Source organism: Ranitomeya imitator, chromosome 1 (assembly GCF_032444005.1).
Source record: "Ranitomeya imitator isolate aRanImi1 chromosome 1, aRanImi1.pri, whole genome shotgun sequence".
NCBI classification, from domain to species: Eukaryota; Metazoa; Chordata; class Amphibia; order Anura; family Dendrobatidae; genus Ranitomeya; species Ranitomeya imitator.
Window position 1 is genome coordinate 163282097 of NC_091282.1, and position 17924 is coordinate 163300020.

At 48.9% G+C, this 17924-nt stretch overlaps 1 protein-coding gene across 3 annotated transcripts in view; it reads left to right on the forward strand.

Annotated features, from left to right (window-relative positions):
* Nucleotides 1-17924, forward strand: part of CAST (calpastatin) — a 229087-nt gene that overhangs the window by 197914 nt on the left and 13249 nt on the right. For all 3 annotated transcript variants that reach the window (XM_069752042.1, XM_069752059.1, XM_069752050.1), the window contains 9 exons: nucleotides 9505-9585; nucleotides 9667-9711; nucleotides 9827-9922; nucleotides 10122-10208; nucleotides 11285-11389; nucleotides 14158-14241; nucleotides 14486-14533; nucleotides 15462-15548; nucleotides 15703-15789. In XM_069752042.1, coding sequence (XP_069608143.1) covers nucleotides 9505-9585; nucleotides 9667-9711; nucleotides 9827-9922; nucleotides 10122-10208; nucleotides 11285-11389; nucleotides 14158-14241; nucleotides 14486-14533; nucleotides 15462-15548; nucleotides 15703-15789 — 720 coding nt within the window. The remainder of the gene's footprint in view (nucleotides 1-9504; nucleotides 9586-9666; nucleotides 9712-9826; nucleotides 9923-10121; nucleotides 10209-11284; nucleotides 11390-14157; nucleotides 14242-14485; nucleotides 14534-15461; nucleotides 15549-15702; nucleotides 15790-17924) is intronic.

Consider the following 17924-nt stretch of genomic DNA (forward strand, 5'->3'; position numbering starts at 1 on the left):
TTTTTTGACAGATTAACCCCTGCTGATGTTCATGTGTTATGGAATATAGGTATCAGTTACAGTAAAAATAGATGATGTACCTATGTCTCCATGTTCTATACCATCAGTTTTTGTTTTTTAAGGATGCAGCGCGAGACAAACAAGCTAAGTCTGATGTTGTAGTCCCGACAGCAGCATCTTCAGTACAAGCCCACACTTTGAGCGGTGTGGGATTATCATAACCCCATCGATTTTCTAGTATTTCAGAAAAATGGTCCTGTGATCCGAACCCCATTCTGAATACTTTATTTAATCCATTTAGCAGTAGACTGGCCCACAGGCAAACAGGAGAATCCACCGGTGGGCCCCTGTAAAGGATTAGGTAGTTACCCCTATACGAGTAGTAGTAGTAGGCAAAATTCACTGTGTGCAGACTGAAGAAATATCTTATCAATTATCCAATAAATTATCCAATGTATTTTTATATAGAAGCAGAGAGGAATTTGTGACTGAGGGCAATATAATATTTGCATGAAGCTGAACAGTGGGCCCCCAGAATGAATGTTACCGGTGGGCCATTGGCACTTCAATCTGGCTCTGAATGTGAAGTCAACAAATCCCTTTTTCTTTATCGCCTCTCATTGGGGGACACAGGAACCATGGGTGTATGCTGCTGCCACTAGGAGGCTGACACTATGCAAATAAAAAAATTAGCTCCTCCTCTGCAGTGTACACCCCACCGACTGGCATTAAACTCTTCAGTTTAGCTTAGTGTCAGTAGGAGGTGGACACGGGTCTTTCATTAGACCCTTATCTACCTCAATGTGCGTCGTTTCTTTTCAGGTTTTTTTCCAGAGGGATACAGGGTGAGCAGTCACACCTGTAGTCCCACAATACGGACTATGAGTACGGCGTGTACTGCCACCCCGTATCCTCATAGATCCCTCTCCAGGACCAAGATCCTAGCACAGAAGCGTGCTCAGAAGTCCGGTCCTGGCTCCGTCCCCCACCCACTCGCCTACCAGAGCCTGTCGGTTGGAGGAGACGAGGACGTCCATCACAGCTCCGTGACGTCTCATTCCCCTCAGGTTAGTAACGGCGTGGGATGTTTAGGTGAGTATTTCCCCTCCATTCCCCCGGGATCTTTTCTCCAGATGTCCCCCTGTCTCCCCTCATGGCGTTTATTTGGGATCCCAGGGACAGCCATAAGCTCTTCTTCCTTAGCGGCCGCAGTTCTTTCCCTGCAGCCGCACAGCCCCTTACAGAGTCACAGCCTGGCAGGCTGCTGCGCCGCTTCCCCCTGCGGTCTCACTGCTCGGGGGCCTCAATGCGTCCTGTGTCTGCACGGCGTCCTGTGTCTGCACGGCGTCCTTGGCAGGATGCCGTGCCACTTACTTTCTGCGGCGCTCCGACGCCGCCACTCTCCGGCGGCGCTCCGGCGCCGCTATTCTCAGGCGGCGCTCCGGCACCGCGATTCTCTGGCGACGCTCCGGCGCCGCGATTCTCCGGCGGCGCCGGCCTCTAATTTAGGTCCCGGCTTCTGCCGGGGCCTACCTCTGGCGCCGCGACCCCGCCAGTTCCGTTCGGACAGCCTTGGCAGACTGCCGCTCTTCTCAGACTCTGCGGCGCACTGCTCCGGCGCCGCGGTTCCCTTCTCCGGCGGCGCCGGTCTCTAATTTAGGTCCCGGCTTAGGCCGGGGCCTACTTCCGGTTTCTCGGCTCCTCACTTCCGGTTCTGCGGGCGGGCTTCTTTCCCGCCCGACATACTGCGCCCTGCCCACCGGCGCCTCTGCGTCTGGCTCCACCCCCTTCCTCGTGGGTCCCTCGGCCGGTGTGCACCGCTTCTCACAGCAGCAGCACTCGCATCTTCTGTGGCTCAGCATCGCAGAATCAGCACCTCAGGGAAGTTCTCCGCCGAGGACAAGTGGGACATCTTCCAGGACCGGGTCCGTGAGTAGCTGCACTGCAGACTGACACCCCCCTCTGCCCACTGTCCCCTAACCCACTGGCATCTTCAGGGTCCCTAAAAATGTCTACCTCTAAAGGGGGCCGCTCTCGTCCCCCTACCTCTTCATCTTCTGCCTTAGTCACGTACTTTGCATGTTCGTCCTGTAACAGCAAACTTCCCTCAGGTCAGTCCTCCCCGCTGTGTCAGTCCTGCAGCAACCCGATTGTTCCCACCGCCCAGGATCCCCCGGCTGTTCCGCCCGAGAGTGATCCCCCCATCCCAGGCTGGGCCGCCTCTCTGTCACAATCGGTGGCCGATTTAACACGGGTATCTCAAACTCTAGTGTCCGCGCTGGATCGGTTACCCCTGCAGACCCCTGCAGTGGCCAGCGGGTCGCAGGAACCGCCGCCCGAACCCTCCTTGATAAGCCATAAAAGGTCCAGACAGGAACGTCGGTCTGAGTCCTCTTCGCGCTCCATCTCGCCGCTCGGCCCTCCCCCGCGGTTGGTGTCCCACCGATCCTCCTCCCCTGAGTCAGGCGAGGCATTATCTGATGCGCCTTCGGAGGATACTTCGGAGCTGGATCCTCACCAAATCGCCACCATGAGTGAGACAGTTCAGAACCTCATTGGGGCAATAAACCAAACATGTGGCATCAAGGATCCCTCTACGGAACCCGCAGATCAGGCGGTTTCGTTCAGACGGGCCAAACCACCTTCAAAATTTTTCGCTCCTCATCCTGAATTCGAGGAAATCGTGTCCAGAGAGAGAGAGAACCCCACTAGGCGTTTTCAGAGGGGAAAACGCCTGGGTGTATTATATCCTTTTCCTCCAGAACTTACCGCCAATTGGACAGCATCTCCCTCGGTGGACCCCCCTGTTTCCAGGCTGTCCACCAACACGGTGCTTCCTCTGTCCGGCGGAGCATCTCTGAAGGATTCTAACGATAGAGTTATAGAATCCTTCGCGAAATCTGCTTTTGAAGCGGCTTCAGCGGCTCTATGTCCAGCTTTTGCGTCCACTTGGGCTTCAAAATCCATCTCAAAATGGGCCAAGGATCTTCGGCGGGGTATCCTGGATGGGGCGCCTCCCGCGCAATTAGCGGAACTTGCCAACCAGATTTCCCATGCTGGTGAATACCTGGTTTCCGCCTCCCTGGATGCCGCGTCTTGTGCGGCTCAAGCTTCCAGCAATGCCGTTGCCATCCGCCGGACCGTTTGGCTCAAGGCCTGGCAGGCGGACTTGTCCTCCAAAAAGTCCCTCACTAGTCTGCCCTTCCAGGGCTCTCGTCTCTTTGGTTCCCAGCTGGACCAAATAATTAAGGACGCCACCGGGGGTACAAGTTCTCTTCTCCCCCAGGCTAAGCCTCGTCGCCCTCCCCCTAGACGACAGTTTCGTTCTTTTCGGCCTTTTCGTCGCTTCGCTGCGTCAAACTCCCTTTCCCAGCAGCAACAGAGGCCACAGGCACGTCAAGAGAAGAAGGCGGTGTCCTTTAGGCCCACTCCGTCCTGGCGTCCTCGTTTCTCCCAGGGTAGATCCTCCAGGCCCAGGACTGGAAGATCCACCTCGGCATGACTCTCGGCAAGACTCCAGCCCAACTCCCAGATTGGGCGGCCGTCTTCTCCTTTTCAGGGACGTCTGGATTTCCGCAGTAGAGGACGCATGGGTCAGGGAAGTTGTATCCTCGGGATACAAAATAGAGTTCGCTTCCCAACCTCGGGATCGTTTCTTCCAATCCCGTCCTCCAAGAGACCCCGCTCTAGTTCCGGGCTTCTTCTCAGCCATCGCTTCTCTGCTCAAATCCGGGGTAATCGTTCCCGTCCCAGAAAAAGAACGCTTCACGGGTTTCTACTCGAATCTTTTTGTGGTACCGAAAAAAGACGGCAAAGTTCGCCCCATTCTGGACCTCAAATTGCTGAACAGGAGAGTTCGCCTGAGACACTTCAGGATGGAATCCCTTCGTTCAGTAATTGCTTCCATGGAGGCTCAGGAGTTTCTATGCTCAATAGATATCCAGGACGCCTACCTCCATGTCCCGATATTTCCCGGACATCACCGTTTCCTGCGCTTTGCAGTGCAACGAGACCATTTTCAGTTCGTCGCCCTGCCGTTCGGTCTCGCAACCGCGCCAAGAGTGTTCACGAAAATCATGGCGGCGCTGATGGCCATCTTGAGAGTCAGAGGCCTGGTCCTATTTCCATATCTCGACGACATCCTCATCAAGGCTCCGTCCTTCGCTCAGGCCCACGAAAGCCTGTCCATTGTTCTCGACACCTTAGCCCGTTTCGGGTGGCTGGTAAACCGGAAGAAGTCCTGCCTTATTCCTTCTCAGCGCATCATCTTTCTGGGCATGCTTTTCGATACTCGTCAGAGCAGAGTCTTCCTTCCCACAGACAAGAGATCCACTCTCTGTAAAGACATACGCTTGCTCCAGGGTCCTCGTCCTCCCTCCCTCCGTTCGGCCATGAAGGTTCTGGGGAGGATGGTAGCTACATTGGAAGCGATTCCCTTCGCCCAATTCCATTCGCGACCCCTTCAGCAAGCCATTCTGTCTCAGTGGGACAGGTCGGTCTTCTCCCTGGATCGACAGATCAAACTCTCCTTTCGGGTCAGGCGGTCTCTCAACTGGTGGCTGACGTCACCTCTCATCTCCCAGGGCAGGTCCTTCCTTCCAGTTCACTGGCAGGTGGTGACAACGGACGCCAGCCTGCTCGGCTGGGGTGCGGTTTTTCGCCACCTGACGGTCCAGGGCCGCTGGTCGCTGCAGGAGTCTTCTCTGCCGATCAACGTCCTCGAAATTCGGGCCATCTTCCTGTCCCTCCGCCACTGGGAAAGGATTCTCAGGGGCCTTCCAGTCCGGATCCAGACGGACAACGCCACGGCTGTGGCATATGTCAACCATCAGGGGGGAATCGGAGCTCCTTGGCCCTTGCCGAGGTATCCAAGATCCTCCTTTGGGCAGAGGCAACGGTTCCGGTGATATCCGCGGTGCATATCCCCGGCGTGGAAAACTGGGCCGCCGACTTCCTCAGCCGCGAGGGCCTCGCGGCAGGGGAATGGTCCTTACATCCGGAGGTCTTCCATCAGATTTGTCTTCGATGGGGAACTCCGGATGTGGATCTCACGGCGTCCCGAGTCAACAGGAAGGTTCCGCAGTTCGTCTCCAGGTCCCGCGATCCTCTCGCAGTGGGCGTCGATGCTCTGGCCATTCCTTGGTCACAGTTCGAGCTGCCCTACCTGTTCCCACCCCTTCCATTACTTCCCAAACTGTTGAAGAAGATCAAAGCGGAAGGGGTGCCGGTCATCCTGATCGCCCCGGATTGGCCCAGGAGAGCTTGGTTCGCGGAGCTCGTCAACCTTCTCGCGGACGCTCCCTGGCGCCTTCCAGACAGGCCCGATCTGCTGTCCCAGGGTCCGATCTGCCACCCGAATTCTCGGTCGCTCAGTTTAACGGCGTGGCTGTTGAGACCGCGGTTCTGAGAGCGTCGGGCCTTTCGGACCGGGTGATTCACACCATGATTCAGGCTCGGAAGCCTTCGTCTTCCAGGATCTACTACAGCACCTGGAAGGCCTACTTCCGGTGGTGCGAGTCCAACCGCCTTCCGCCTATGGTTTTTTCCCTGCCTTCTCTTTTGGCCTTCCTTCAGGCAGGACTGGATTCGGGCCTGGCTCTTAGTTCTCTGAAGGGTCAGGTCGCTGCGCTTTCCATCCTCTTTCAGAAGACCTTGGCCTCTCGGCCACAGGTTAAGACCTTCTTTCAGGGGGTAGCCCACGTCGTCCCGCCGTACAGGGCCCCTGTGGAGGCATGGGACCTAAACCTGGTACTGGACGTTCTGAAGGTTTCTCCCTTTGAACCTCTTAGGGAGATTCCTCTATCAGCTTTATCATGGAAGGTAGCCTTTCTTGTGGCCATCACGTCCATTCGCCGCGTTTCCGAGCTGGCGGCCCTGTCTTGCCGTCCTCCGTTTTTGGTCATTCACCAGGACAAGGTGGTCTTCCGGCCCCCACCTTCTTTTCTTCCTAAGGTGGTTTCCACCTTCCACCTCAACGAGGACATCGTTCTACCTTCCTTTTGTCCAGCTCCGACTCATCCTCTGGAGCGATCATTGAACAAGCTGGATCTTGTCAGGGCTGTGAGGATCTATCTGGACAGAACGTCCACTTTCCGGAAGACGGATTCCTTTTTCGTCATTCCTGATGGCACGCGCAGAGGCCAGCCGGCTTCTAAAGCGACTATTGCTCGATGGATCAGAATGGCAATCTTGGAGGCTTACCAGGTCAAGAACAGAGTGCCCCCTCCTGGGATTAAGGCTCACTCTACCCGGGCAGTCGGCGCCTCCTGGGCGGTGCACCACAGGGCTTCCGCCCTACAGCTGTGCAAAGCGGCAACTTGGTCTTCCATCCACACGTTCGCCAAATTTTACAAGGTCCATACCTACGCATCGGCGGACGCCAGCCTAGGCAGAAGGATCCTGCAGGCGGCAGTGGTGAGTCCTCTGACCTGATGGAAGTCTGTTTTTCCCGCCCTTGGGACTGCTTTGGGACGTCCCATGGTTCCTGTGTCCCCCAATGAGAGGCGATAAAGAAAACAGGATTTTTGGTTGCTTACCGTAAAATCTGTTTCTTGAAGCCTCCATTGGGGGACACAGCACCCTCCCAATGTTTTTGTTATATGTTCTCTGACTGTTCTCACGTTTACAGTTCTCAAGTTTGTGGTTATGGTTTTTCAACCTTGTTCTTTCTCCTACTGCTTTCTCACTAACTGAAGAGTTTAATGCCAGTCGGTGGGGTGTACACTGCAGAGGAGGAGCTAATTTTTTTATTTGCATAGTGTCAGCCTCCTAGTGGCAGCAGCATACACCCATGGTTCCTGTGTCCCCCAATGGAGGCTTCAAGAAACAGATTTTACGGTAAGCAACCAAAAATCCTGTTTTTTGCGTGACTAAGATTTCTGGAACCTAAATATCCAATGTTTCTGCACAGTGATGCTCGCCTCATCACAAGCTCATGAGTTCACTCTTGTTTATCTGCATGTGCTAATATTCTTCTACAGTTCTTCATTCCTTTACCGTGTACGATGACATGGTCTTCTACCCAGAATCCGAAGATGTTCTTTTTTATACTGCTCTGACCATACATATGTTCACATCTCCTTTTTTTTTTACACATATGAGATACTTCTCAACATTGAAATTGCGACTCCAAGAAGGAAAAGTTGTGGAATTATGAAAATCACAGAATCGATTGACATGTTGTTTGATATGCAAATGATGAAAAAAATGGAAACAAAACCGTCAAAACCTCTCAATTTATTCAGTGTCGAGTATGAGTGTCAGACACAGAAATCCCCGCACTTACACACCTTGGCTGCTCTCATTGAGGTTATTAATGGCTGTCTGAGGAATGTTCGGTCACGTTGAATGCATTTGAGCACACAAATTACCAAGATCCACTGCTGTCAGCTTCCGTTGCAATTGCTGGCCAATGACATCCCAGATGTATTTGTTGGGAGACAAGTCTGGAGACACTGCAGGCCATAGCAGCAAGTTTAGGCCACTAAGGCTATGCTTGTGCTTCTGTGTAACATGTGGTTTTGCCATTGTTGTGTTGAAAAATGCTTCCCCTACTGGTTCCACTACCAATGTAACAATCAATGTAATGCCGAGCTGTTGATATACCTGTAATGAAGATTAGAGGGGTCAGACTACCATATCATAATAGTAGACCCTGTGTGATAGTCTCTTTTAAAGGCCTTTTTATGGCCTTGTCCATGTAGTCTCTCCAGATTCTAAGGGTATGTGCACACGTCCGGATTTTTAGAATTTTTTTTTGCGGAATTTCCCGATAAAAACGCTATAAAATCGCTAAAAAAACGCAAACATTATGCATCCTATCATTTAGAATGCGTTCCGCATTTTTTGTGCATATGTTTGCGTTTTTTTCCCGCAAAAAAACTGCATTCCGCAAAAAAAACGAGCATGTTCATTATTTTTGCTGATTTTTTGCGGATTTCCCATCAAATTGGAGTGTCCGGAAAAAAACGCAAAAAAAACGCGCAAATTCCGCGCAAAAAAAGCACGCGGATTTCTGGCAGAAATCTCCGGATTTTGTCAGGAAAAAATCCTGACGTGTGCACATACCCTAAGAGTGGATGAACTGTACATTCGGTATTGTAAGTGAAATTGGACATCATATACCAAGCTTACAGTTAAGCTTGTGTCTACAAAACCCATCAGAAGGTGTTTGAGGAAAATGGGCATATACAGAAGACATCCAGCTACAGGTGGATCAGGCAAGACTATCATGGTGTAGAGTAAGACTGCACACTACAATGGCGACTCCTCTTCAGGGATAACTCCTACGTTTGGATGTAAAGATGTCTGGAGACTACATGGGCAATGCCATGAAGAGGCCTTCATGAAGAAAAGTGAACGTTTTTCAAGAGCTTGAACTCCATAACGCCAGGCCGCATGTTGCTCATACTATTGTGAATAGCCCACATGGTCTAAACCTGTTACCATGGATTGCAGCATCTCCAGGCTTTTCTCCCATAGAGCACATTTGGGACGTCATTGGTCGGCAATTGCAAAAGAAGCTGTCGGCAGTGGATCTTGATGATTTGTGTGGCCAAATGCATTCAGTGTGGCAGAACATTCCTCAGATATATATCTTGACATGCTATCATTGGTTAATTGCTTGTTCAAAACTTGACTAATTTAGATGGTTTGAAAACTTTGTTTCCTTTTTATTCATCATTTGCATATCATTAGTGTATCTGTCTATCATGTGATTTACATTATTCCATGACTACTCCTTCTTGGTGTTACAATTCCAGTCTTAAAGAGTGGATATTGAAAGTATTCCCCAAAGTATACTGCTGATGTCCATAGGCTTCCATTCACACGAAATGTACCATAAAAGTGTCCTTTTGGTATACTCTTTACACGTGAATCGCCATCAACTACCATATGCAGAGAGGTGCAGTAAAAATGTCTGCAGCCTGCTGTGCTCTCTTCTGCAATGAGAATCTGTGGGCGACAAATGCCTCCATTGGCCAGTGTAGTGGTATATATGTTGCGGCCTTCGGTTGGAGGAATACAGTAGGAGATTGTTATGTCTATAGCATGAAACATTATCCTTCCTTTATACATTGGTAGTTTGCAATAAACTGCTACATAATTGTCCCTAAACGATACAGACTCCCCAACTTTAAGATTCCCCTGTGGTCACGTATGGAAGGCATGTTAAGTGTGCAGCTTCTTGTTATATGAAATCAAGTGTGATATGGTGCCCATGGAAATCGGTGCAATATGTCTTCCAATTGTGCTCTGTCTAATGAAGGGATTTACATAGCAGCCCTCTTAAAAAAAAATAAAAAAAATGTTGACGATGCTCTTCCGGGAGTCCAAGGCAAAACTTGTCTACAACTGTCCTAAGACAGCATTATTTATATAATACTATCCAAAACTGATGTGTATCCATAATATTTCTGCATATTTTTCTCTCACCTATACATTTATATCTTTTGTGAATATATGTGTATATATATATTTTTTTTATTTTGGTTTCTGTTATAGGAAACAAGTACAGTCGTTCATATTGAGGAGCTTGGGAAAAGAGAGGGTTCAATCCCCCCGGCGTACAGGCATCTTCTAGATGTAAGTGTAGAGCCTGGTACAGTGGACATATTGCCCATTGTCATTGTCGGCCTTGCTGAGCACTTTTGTACCGTGTTTCAGGGAAAAGAAGATGGAAAGCCGGTCCTGCCACCTCCTGAGGAAAAGGTACTCTCTTATTTCCATGACAGGAGATGCTAGTGTGGACAGATCCTTGTACACGTTTAATTTGGAAAGCCCATCAGTAATCAGCATTGGCCATTGATTGTCCCTTGCCTTTCAGCCCATGAGTGAAGGCGAGCTGGCAGATGCGTTTGATAAGGAGTTTTCATGTCCCCTGTCCCCGGTTGCACAGCAAACTCCTTCTGAGAAACCCAAAGTAAGTCCCTATATTTTACACATACAAATGGAAGTGAATGTTGTCTGATGTGGGTTCGAAGCCACAGTCCCCTGTATTTTGCATTGGATTGATGGAGTGTTACGTTCCACAATTGCTACATTGAGAAAAAAAACACGTTTTAATTTAGATATTAAAAAAAAAAATGTAGGTAGATCTGTTTACATGTTTGTAATTTCAGGATGCTCCAGAAGTCAAAAAGTCAGACGCTGATGTTGTGGTTTGCTCGTCCTCTTCGTCAGCCCTCCAAACCGCCCGTGCCCCTTCTGTAAGTAGAGTCTGTCTCTGACCGCTTGTTATTACTGCTATATATAAAAATAATGGGGATCCCACAGAATAAAGCCTTACTTGTAAGTGTACTGGGCTTACAAGAGGTACTTGTATGTGGTGCTCGGAGCCGGGGGGATTGATGGGCATAAGTGTCACCACTGTGCAGGAATAGCGAATGCAGCCCTAAATTAATGCTGCCACCCCGTTACTACAAGGCTAAGAGGAGGTCTAAAGTCGAACCCCATCTAATCATACAGTGATCCCGAATCCTAGTGCTACCACTTTGCAATTGGGCACTAAGGCCGTGTTCACATTCTGTTCGTGTTCTTCGTTTAGAGGAATATACAAATGGAATTCACGTGCAAAATGGATCCATCACTGAGGCAAGTGGAAGCTGGGAATCCACTGGCTATTGTGGGACTGTCTGGTTCTTTTATGTGGGGACATTTTTTTTTTGCTTTAAAACTGACATGTAACAAAGCCCATTCAGTCCCCATACTAGTCAATGGGGTCTCTGCTTCTGTTGGCATCGATAACGCTACCGGTCAGGTTTACATAAGAATTTCATTTGTTTGGGAGCAGATACTTTATATGTGGTTTCTATTATTTCCTGTTCATACATGCTGTAGAAACAAAGCTGTAGTATCTTCTGGCGACCCTCTGCCGTCATATACTATCACAATGCTCCGGGACCGTACTGAGCTGGAGATAACCCTTCATATCTTCACAGCGGCTCTTATTTTCTAATCTATCCTGCTGAAGTACTTTGAGATAATCCGGCTATTTGGCCATCAGCTGATATAAAATCTGACTTTAGTAGGGATGATTGTGACGCATTGTCCTGGCAGCTATTCTCGCACTAATAGGAGATTTATGCCACAGAGTTCCATATATAGTGTAGCAGCATTAATACTGCTATTAGTACATGGCTCGTGCCATCATCTCCTAGGCCAACCATAGGAGCAGCCTGTGCTCAGGATCAGGTGCCTCAGAGGGACAATAGTATTAAATATTACATGAGCTTTTGTGTAGGGAAATGTGTTACTCATCTGTTTGATTGCTGTTCTGTTCTAGAAAGCGCCTACAGCCAAAGCCGACCCATTGGATGCCCTGGCTGGCACGTTGGGCACTAGGAAAGAAGACCCACAAGCCAAGAAACCTGCTGTAGATAAAGTGAAGGTAATTTTTTTTTTTTTTCTGGACCGATCCATATTCCCAATTGCAGACTGTAACTTGTATAACGCACATATCCCCTTGTTGTACTGCTGTATGGAAGACCATCTTATAGATTCCCACCATAAGTATGGTTCATGGAAATGTTTGACACTATGTGGTTGAGGGGATCAAGAAGTAAGGGTGTTAGTAATGTGTCAGGAAGGACAAACCTCCATGATTGTCCTCACCATCCTCTGTGGCGCTCGCCATTTACATTGTGGACAGAGCAGATAAATGTTCCTGTCACGTTGCACATGACATCGCCTGACTGTATCCAACGTAACGTCTGCTAAATCACTCACACACTGCACTAATTTCTAGGCTGACCGTACATTGCCTCAGAGTGCCCAGCTGCGGTGTGATACCGCCGTACATTGCCTCAGAGTGCCCAGCTGCGGTGTGATACCTCCGTACATTGCCTCAGAGTGCCCAGCTGCGGTGTGATACCTCCGTACATTGCCTCAGAGTGCCCAGCTGCGGTGTGATACCTCCGTACATTGCCTCAGAGTGCCCAGCTGCGGTGTGATACCTCCGTACATTGCCTCAGAGTGCCCAGCTGCGGTGTGATACCTCCGTACATTGCCTCAGAGTGCCCAGCTGTGGTGTGATACCTCCGTACATTGCCTCAGTGTGCCCAGCTGTGGTGTGATACCTCCGTTCATTGCCTCAGAGTGCCCAGCTGCGGTGTGATACCTCTGTACATTGCCTCAGAGTGTCCAGCTGCGGTGTGATACCTCCGTACATTGCCTCAGAGTGTCCAGCTGCGGTGTGATACCTCCGTACATTGCCTCAGAGTGCCCAGCTGCGGTGTGATACCTCCGTACTTTGCCTCAGAGTGCCCAGCTGCGGTGTGATACCTCAGTTAATTGCCTCAGAGTGCCCAGCTGCGGTGTGATACCTCCGTACATTGCCTCAGAGTGCCCAGCTGCGGTGTGATACCTCAGTTCATTGCCTCAGAGTGCCCAGCTGTGGTGTGATACCTCCGTACATTGCCTCAGAGTGCCCAGCTGCGGTGTGATACCTCCGTACATTGCCTCAGAGTGCCCAGCTGCGGTGTGATACCTCCGTACATTGCCTCAGAGTGCCCAGCTGTGGTGTGATACCTCCGTACATTGCCTCAGAGTGCCCAGCTGCGGTGTGATACCTCCGTACATTGCCTCAGAGTGCCCAGCTGCGGTGTGATACCTCCGTACATTGCCTCAGAGTGCCCAGCTGTGGTGTGATACCTCCGTACATTGCCTCAGAGTGCCCAGCTGCGGTGTGATACCTCCGTACATTGCCTCAGAGTGCCCAGCTGCGGTGTGATACCTCCATACATTGCCTCAGAGTGCCCAGCTGCGGTGTGATACCTCATGCCGGACTACATGGTTTTACTCCATTTTAGTACCCGTCCACTGGATATACCAAAGGAGAATAACAATGGTATAATGAGCACAGCGTTGCAGTGTGACAACTCTTCATGCTCCATAGAAATATACATAATCCTCCACGAGGTATATCGAGAGGACAAGAAGTGAACTGAATGATATTTAGAGATTAAAAAATATTAACTGTTTATTGATACAATTGTTAAAAACAGGGGGCGGGGGGATGGGGAATATATGAGACAAAATAGGGACCTCCAAATGGTAGCGGGAGAGATGAGCCAACAATCATCTAATAACAATATACAGTATAATGTATTTGTTACATGAGTGGAGTCCTCTCCAAAACAGAGCATATAAAATCTAAAACGTGCACAAGTGTGGCTGCCAATTATTGTGGCTGTTTAGAAAAGATGCAGGCAAAAAATGCTTTTTTACTCATCCCTTACTTAAAGCTAATCTCTGTTGCCAAAAAATGACAATAAATATGAAGGGTGCATACACAGAGGAAATTTCCTAAATGTCTCAACTAACTGGTGCTATATACTTGTAGCTACTCAGAAGCTGGTAATAAGGATCTTCATGTGCAGGCTATAGTAGAGATAAGCACAGAGGGAATGTAATAAAAGTTGTATTACCTGGATGGTTCTGTAGAGGAGTTAGAGGCCAGTGCCCTGGGATCATGTAACAGCGAGGGGACGTGTGGCTGTGCTCTCCCGACGCCCGACGAGCGCCGTTTCGCAAAAATGCTTCTTCCGGCTCCATGTCATATTAAGGCTGGGGCTATATGGCTACATGTCCACTGCAGAGGTCTTGTGGTGTAAAATCACCGTTTGCCACTGCTACATCATAGCAAGTGAGTGGGTCATACACCAAAAAAATCTATATTGTTCTGACTTTTGCAACTTCGTTGTCGTATCTGCGACACCTTGTGGGTCGCAATATAACCCCATCCACTTCCATTATGCAGCAATGCAACGCCAGCATGCAGCCATCTTTTATCCCAGCTAAACTCGCCGTGCAGCTCCAGCCTAAGGTCTCTTGTGTATGGTATAGCCAGTGAGGCTCTTCTGTGAGGCACGGTATGTATCTTACAATGCTTCTAGGACAAGTATTGTAATGATACGTCGATGCCATCTGTTTTTGAGGTGGTAGTGGCCCCTTTACCTCTTGGGCCCCTGTGTGGCTGCTCTGGTGGTCCAATGGTATATCCACCCCTGGCTCCATGTATCTCTATATACCTGCACTGGATATGGGCACAGTATAATTACCAAGACACACACACACTTACTCCAGGTGTGCCCAAATCTTACCTAGATATAATGCTAGCATTTCTAAATAAAGCTGAATCATTGCTGTTGGTTTTAGGAAAAAACTGGCAAGGAAAAAAAGGAAAAACTTGGCGAGGATGAAGAAACCATACCCCCCGATTACCGACTAAAGGAAGTTAAGGTGGGCAGAATTGACATCTTCTATGTCTAAACTCACATAGTTATTCTTTAAAGGCCAGAACCAGATTACATCTAGATTGTCTATTTTATAATAAATCGCTGTAAAGTAATGTCAATGTGTAAATGTTATCTTGTCAGGAATATGCAATGTACATGTAGTGAATAAATTGTCTTCAGCCTAAACCGTGAGCACTGCAGCACTGGGTATGTGGCAGACATGATCTAATGTGTTCATGTTTCCTCAGGATAAGGATGGGAAGCCTCTATTGCCAACACCTGAGGAAAAGCCAAAGGTGAGCTGTTCACCAAGTCGGCGTCGCTGGATAGCGTGTGTGATTCCCATGCTGCAGGAAAATACTAATATATAGATGATTACCTGCCTATTATGGCTTAGTGCATTAACACTTGTGATATTCACTTCTTCACACCAACAGGGAAGTCTTAATTTGTAGGAAGTGTGTGTTTCCTATTTCTGGTCTTTAAATCTGGAGTGCATCTTCTTGTAACAACAAGGAGGGGGGTTTCCAGCCTCAGTGGACATGGTGTAAATATATATATTCTCTATATATAGAGAAGGTGTCCAGCACTCGGGTGAATTAAAGATGGCAACGACTAAGGATACCGCGTGTATCAGAAATGCGTTATATGGGATCGCTCCTGTCCAGTTCTGGGGGCCAAAACTGGAAAAATCTAAACTAAAGTATTAGTAGGAAGCACATTAGATTGTATTCACATGCACGGTTTATCTATACGGCAGAGACTTTGGATTTAGTGTTTATTAGTTTAGGTTTTTATACGTACTGATGTTGCTGAAAGTGCAGGGTCCTCTCCCCTCTGTACCTGTCTGTGATTGTTCGTTCGTTCTCTGTCATTTATATTTCTATGTAACCTACTCATGTTCAGCACCATGGAATCAATGGGGATCTAAAAAGAAATAATAATAATAATGTTGCAGAAGTCAATCGGAGGCTAAGTGTGACCGCTAAGGTGTCTCTTTGGCAGGAATGGCGATATTTTCTCTGGGGTAGGCGTTCGTTTGTGATGTTGCTAGGCAGAAGCTTTTTGTCTCTGCCATGGGGCACCTGATACTGTTTCCTATGTGCTCTGTAGTGTCACGTTTCAGCCCCGCTCATATAACAAGCATCAGTTCTACCTTTGTATGTAGACCTAACAGCTCAGTCTGGTTTCTTTGCCTTCCATTATATTGCTATGGCCATGCAGGCGATGAGCGAGGATGAACTCCTGGATGCACTGACAGAAGGGTTTGACGTTACTCCGGCACAGTGTGCCCCATTACAGTCCTCTGCGGTAAGTCTCTCTGAGCCGTCTCTGTATGTTGTGTGACCTCTGTGGTTCCCCTCTAATCTCAGTCCAGGGTGACACCTCTGTATAGTGCTGCGGGCGCAGTGCAGGAGAACAATGACAAACCAAATTCCTGATGTTCTTCTCCTTTCTCTTTTAGAAGCCAGCTGACAAATCCCATTCAGAGATTGTGTCCTGTGCGAAAGCGTCTGCAGTACAGTCATCGGCAGCCAAACCTTCTGCCTCTGTAAGTTCTGAAATATGCTTACACTTAGAATATGAGGATTTCTGTAGTTTGGGGGTTTTCTTCTTATTTGATTATATGGTGACACATTTTGTCATACGTTGGGATATCATACAGAAATTCTCACCAGGTCATAAGTGGCCAGTTTTTGCTCTTAATTTATTTAAACTGCTGCCTTGAGTGTTTGTTTATTTCTTTGTTTGTTTTTTAAAATCTGCCATACTGTTCCCAATAGATAGGCCTTTTTATTTTGTGCTAACTTTTAGGGTTATTATGAAGGGGGTGTGGCTCACAGGATCCTCTGGGGCGTGTCTTTAGGCTGCTCTGCTTTCTTATCCCATGAGCACTGCCTCCTTGGTAAAGACCTAAAAAATTAGCATTAGATCTAAAGTCCCATATCTCACACCATATGGCAGATAAAAAGCAATATATAGAATGCTTGGGAAGTATATACTGACCACTTTTGACCTTGTGATGGGTTTATTTACTTATAAGGACTGTAAAGCAATGTGATATATAAAATGAGAAGATGTCAGTTCTCAATTTATGATCCAATATAGAAATAGTATAAACAGATCTAGGCTTAATCTGATGCCCTGCTGAGCCGGCTGTCAGTCAGTGGCCTCTCTCTGTGCTGTGAGAGGTGACTGTAATTGCTCCTGGCATACCTGCATGACTGAAAGCCAAAAGCATCCAGGAGGGATAAAGTAAATATTCTCCCGGGTGCAGCGCTTTCAGTACAGCGGCCGGGTACCTACATAGCGCTAGTAACCTGCAGAGTCACTTGGCGTTATCGGACCTTTTATATAAGGACTCTAGTGATGATTGGTTAATCATCTCTAATCTCATTACTATTTTTCACATATTATTAAAAGGTATAATAGTTTACTATTGAGCTGCTATGCAGATCCTGGCTGCCATACAAATGAGCTGAGACAGACTGGTTTATCACTAAATAGAAATCTAGAGACTTTCATAGGGAACCTAGTGTAAGTTATCATCTTGGTGGTAGAAATCCTGACACTTGAGACTAAACTGTATGTTCATTATATACATGAGTGGGTACCGGCAGAGACCCTGAAACACACAGAAATGATAAACAGTAATGTATGTATGTGTGATGGTAAAACTATGTTGTAAAAACACATTTCTCTATCGCCTTTCATTGGGGGACACAGGAACCATGGGTGTATGCTGCTGCCACTAGGAGGCTGACACTATGCAAATAAAAAAGTTAGCTCCTCCTCTGCAGTGTACACCCTACCGACAGGAAGTAGGATATTCAGTTTAGCTTAGTGTCAGTAGGAGGTGGACACGGGTCTTTCATTAGACCCTTATCTACCTCAATGTGCGTCGTTTCTTTTCAGGTTTCCGGAGGGATACAGGGTGAACAGTCACACCTGTACTCCCACAATACGGACTATGAGTACGGCGTGTACTGCCACCCCGTATCCTCATAGATCCCTCTCCAGGACCAAGATCCTAGCACACAAGCGTGCTCAGAAGTCCGGTCCTGGCTCCGTCCCCCACCCACTCGCCCACCAGAGCCTGTCGGTTGGAGGAGACGAGGTCGTCCACCAGCTCCCTGGACGTCTGATATCTTCCCCGGATTGAGGTTAGTCAGAACGGCGTGGGATATTTTAGGTGAGTATTCCACATACCCCCCCATGCTGTTCCGCCTGAGAGCCTCCACTAATCCGGGGTGGTCACTGGAGCAGTCCTAGTTCAGTGCTGCGCAGTTTTTCCCCAGGCTGCCTTGGCCTGGTTGGCGCCTTATTGGCCCCACGCGTGGCAGCATCTCTGAGCCTGGCTTATAGGTAACCACGCTGCCTTTTTCCTGCCGCACTGTGTTGTGACGCTGCGCCGCGGCCGTGCAGCCAGCCGCGCCATTTCCTCCCCCGGCGCTGCCCCCTTTCTGGCAGCCGCACCGGCTTCCTCCTGCAGCCGCACTTCTTTTCTATCACAGCGTGGCTGCCTTGCAGGCAGCCGCGCCGCTTTCTTGTGGCCGCACTTTCTCTCCCGCAGCGGCGGCCTTGCAGGCAACAGCGCCGCCTTCTCCTGCGGCCGCGCTGCGCCTGTATTTGCAAGGTCACCGCACCGTTTTTTCCCGACGACCGCGTCCCTCCCCGGCGGCCGCC